We start from the raw sequence: 3,640 nt of genomic DNA on the forward strand, positions 1-3,640 counted from the left end.
CATCATCAATGAAATCCTTGAATTTGGGAGGGTTAATGCTGACGTCCAATCAAATTGATTTCATAAATCATCAGCAAATAGTAAACATTGTATATTTTAATTGTAATCATTTTCCAATTTTATTTTTGACAGATGGCCTGGATATCCTTAACATCTTAAAGTCATCTGTATGTTAAAAATAAACACTCAAAAGACCTATCATGGTTTCTTTTATGGACAAACAAAACACAATTCTAAATATCAAAAGACACAAGCGGAGATGATATATTGTATTGTAAGCGGATGCATAGAAACACAGAAAGCAGAGCTCAAGAACTTCCTGGAAATGAATCGAATTGTTTCTCAAGCCGTTTATTGATTGCGACGTCTTCCAACGGACAGCATTAAAAACTACGTATAAACCTTCATCGTCAGCGCAGGAGTCGACCGGCACACATCGAACACACACACACACACACACCTTAAATAGCAGCTTCTGTACAGCACATGCACGCACACACACACACACACACACACACAGCGACTGAAACACCATCGCTGCCAGATACCGTGGTTCGCTTTGTATTAAAACAATCTGGGATTTCACAAAATAGAAATGACATTCAAGAACAGGTTCTCAGATGGAATAAACATTTCGGGAAAAAAGATAAAACAAAAGAACAAAGAAACGCAAAGAAAAATGTCGTCTGCACCATGACAACATATTCACTGTTTTTACTCCTTTCATACATTTAGTAATCAATAAATCTTGAAGCGTTGCTTCGTCAGCACAGAGGAATCCTTTCAGCGCCGTTTACTCAACGGGAGAAAAAGGAGAGAAGCGTGAAAACAACTGGAGGAAAAAAAAGGAAATAAACTTTTTACGTGACGCTTAAATCATGTAACATGTTTCAGACAGAATTCAAACAGCTGGATTAGCAGGAAAAAAAGTCCTAGTCTGCGAACCCTCACTGACAATGGCAATAAACACCTTCTGATTCGGATTCTGAAAGACGCAGACGACGGATTTCACCGTTTCATTTTCCTTCGGCTCCAGAGGAGACCCGGGGCTCACAGTTCGGTCTTCGGCCCAGTCAGAGGCGCCTCTGGCTGGACATCCTCGTCCGACGACGCCCCTCCATCCGGCTTCTCCACCGGAGCTTCGCTCTTTTTCGTCTTCTTCTTCCCTTTCTTGTCCTTCTTCTTTTTGCTCGCCTTCTCTCCGTCCGAATTGCCGTCTCTTCCCTCCTCCTTCTTCCCTCCCTTCTTTTTCTTCTTCTTCTTCGTGCCCTCTGGAATGGCTGCTTGGTCTCCCTTCTTCTTTGGATTCCACTCCTCCCCCAGGCAGGCTGGACAAAGAGGAAAGAAGATGGGCAGGGGGGGGGGGTGATAAAGTGAAGGAAGAGCAGAAATAAGGTCACAGGATGACGGAAACAGATGAAAACAGGCCAGAAGAGAAAAAAAAAAAAAGAGAAATGAATGAAGGAAGTTTGGAGGTGGGAGAGCGGAAACGTGGAGGCACCTGCGTCCTGTCCTTTGAGAACGTGTTTCTCACACAAATACGTGGTCAGGTCTTCGTCCTGGCTTCCTTTGTACCAGTCTTCAATCACGTCCTCGTACTTCTCCACCAACACGTCGCACTGACACACAAAAAACATCGTGGTGCATTCATGAACCGATCGGTACGCCAGAGCTCGGACGAGACGAGTTCCGAAAACCCACTGATTACCGCTAACGCGCCAAAAACAAGCTAATCACAAAAAACGCTCAACAATGACGACTTCTTTGAACGACCGTGGGATCTTCAGCCCCCCCCCCGTCGGAGATAAATCACCTGCTTTTTGAGGTCGGCCACTTCCGCCGACGTCTCGTTCCAGAGCTCGTAGGGAATGTCCATCACCACGTTCACCCCTTTATTCACCAGCCCGTGGAGGGTGGAGAAGGTCTCCGACATGCCCTGCAAGATGGACGGAGGGAGACGGACGCAGCAGCAGCGTCGAGTCACGCGAGCCCGGACCCCCAAACACGCCGAAGGGAAGCACGCGGCGCGAGCTGACCTTGGCGAAGCGGTTGCTTCCGCTCCTCTCTTTGTGCAGGTTGTACTCCAGCAGCCGCTGACACACGTTTTCTACCACCTCGATAAATCGGAGGTCTCTGCGGGGTGGGGGGGAGAGAGGAGAAAGGGATGCTTCAACCCTCGTCAGCATAAAACACACCTGAGAGTGTTTGATCCTTTCAGGGTTCAACAGAGTGCTAACGAGCCGCTAACTTCAGAGCCTGTTCTATATTTAAGTCTCTCCACAGGAACTGAGACTCGACCAGCTTCCTGTCCCTCGCCCACGCCCAGCGTGCGTGCGTGCGACGCAGAGAAAGAGAACAGGTGGCGTTTACGTAGATCGCCCCAAACTGGAAAGAGCTTACGATTTGACGTATTTGATCGGCGGCGCTCCCTCGCTGTCGATGAAGCGATAGTTCCTGCCGATGACCTCCTTGGTCTTCCCCGTCTCGTGGAAGGCCGACTTCATCTCGATGCTGACGAATTTACACACTGGAGAATGAAACAAAACATCGTTTGTCAGGGATCCGTCAGCACAGGAATGAGAATCGTTATTATCGATCATTTTGATTTGGAGCGTCCAAAAATGATGACAAATTCAAACACCAACTTTACCATCATCAAAAAAGGTGTTCTTACTACAATCTATATTGTAAGTTACTCTTATTTTACACATCATGATGTTGGCATTTCATTCGGATGATTATTAAATGTTTTTAACAATAATAACACAATAATAATATAGTAAAATATTTCCTGCATATTTTGGCTAGCTGCTACTTTTTAGTTACTGAAATTGAACATTGGTTTTTGTCGTTTTGTTGAACAAATTGGCACAACAGATATATTTAAAGAGTTAGTCCACATAGGAAATAAAAACGTAAACATTTTTAGACAAACTATTACTCTTAGTATTCGACGCTGTTTACAGCACGCCCGATGTAAACAAGGGGTAGCAGCTAGCTTACATGCTAGCACACAGCAGGTTCATTTTTAACGGTGAGCCTTTCAGGTAGAGAAATTCAAAGTGATCGATCGGTCTGTGGGCCGCTGGAGCTCACTGAACCCGAACCAGAACCGGAACCGGAACCGGAAACCCACTGGAACCAAGCGCCGCTCACGGCTTACCTTCACATTTGTTCGCGAGATGAACCCATTCGTCGTCCCCGCCATCCTTGGCCGCTCTGACCGACGAAACCGTCAAGAAAATCGACAACAACCTCCCACAAATCATGTCGTCGGCTGTTTCTGGATTCTTTTACCCACTCGTCGTTTCGTTGTTAAAAAAAAAAAAACATTTAAAAACGTTATATTTCAGCGTCTTTACATGCTACTCAAGTTGAATACTGTTAGCAGCGACTTCCTTCTTGGCCAGACGCACGCTCAGCTCCGGACCAATCAGAGAGCGAAAAGTGGCATCAGTTGGACCAATGAGAAGAAGGCGGTCAGAGCGATTACAAATAACAGGGTGTGTCACTCTGCTCTTATTTATATGACAGTGAATGTTTCCTTTATTTTAGCCATAGAAGGGCTAATACTTAATATAATGTACTACTTCCACTACTACTACTACTACTACAACTACAACTACTGGACTCTGTTTAC

At 45.5% G+C, this 3,640-nt stretch overlaps 1 protein-coding gene across 1 annotated transcript; it reads right to left on the reverse strand.

The window, feature by feature from the left end:
• Nucleotides 1-209: 209 nt before the first annotated feature.
• Nucleotides 210-3,352, reverse strand: cnpy3 (canopy FGF signaling regulator 3). Its single transcript, XM_068755957.1, has 6 exons — nt 3,164-3,352; nt 2,401-2,527; nt 2,037-2,133; nt 1,814-1,936; nt 1,502-1,619; nt 210-1,328 (listed from the first exon to the last, which is right to left on the reverse strand). Exons 1-6 carry the CDS (start codon nt 3,267-3,269, stop codon nt 1,051-1,053), a joined length of 849 nt encoding a protein of 282 aa, XP_068612058.1. The 5' UTR covers nt 3,270-3,352; the 3' UTR covers nt 210-1,050.
• Between the last annotated feature and the right edge of the window lie 288 nt (nt 3,353-3,640).

The sequence above is a fragment of the Brachionichthys hirsutus genome, chromosome 23 (genome assembly GCF_040956055.1).
Source record: "Brachionichthys hirsutus isolate HB-005 chromosome 23, CSIRO-AGI_Bhir_v1, whole genome shotgun sequence".
Lineage (NCBI taxonomy): Eukaryota > Metazoa > Chordata > Actinopteri > Lophiiformes > Brachionichthyidae > Brachionichthys > Brachionichthys hirsutus.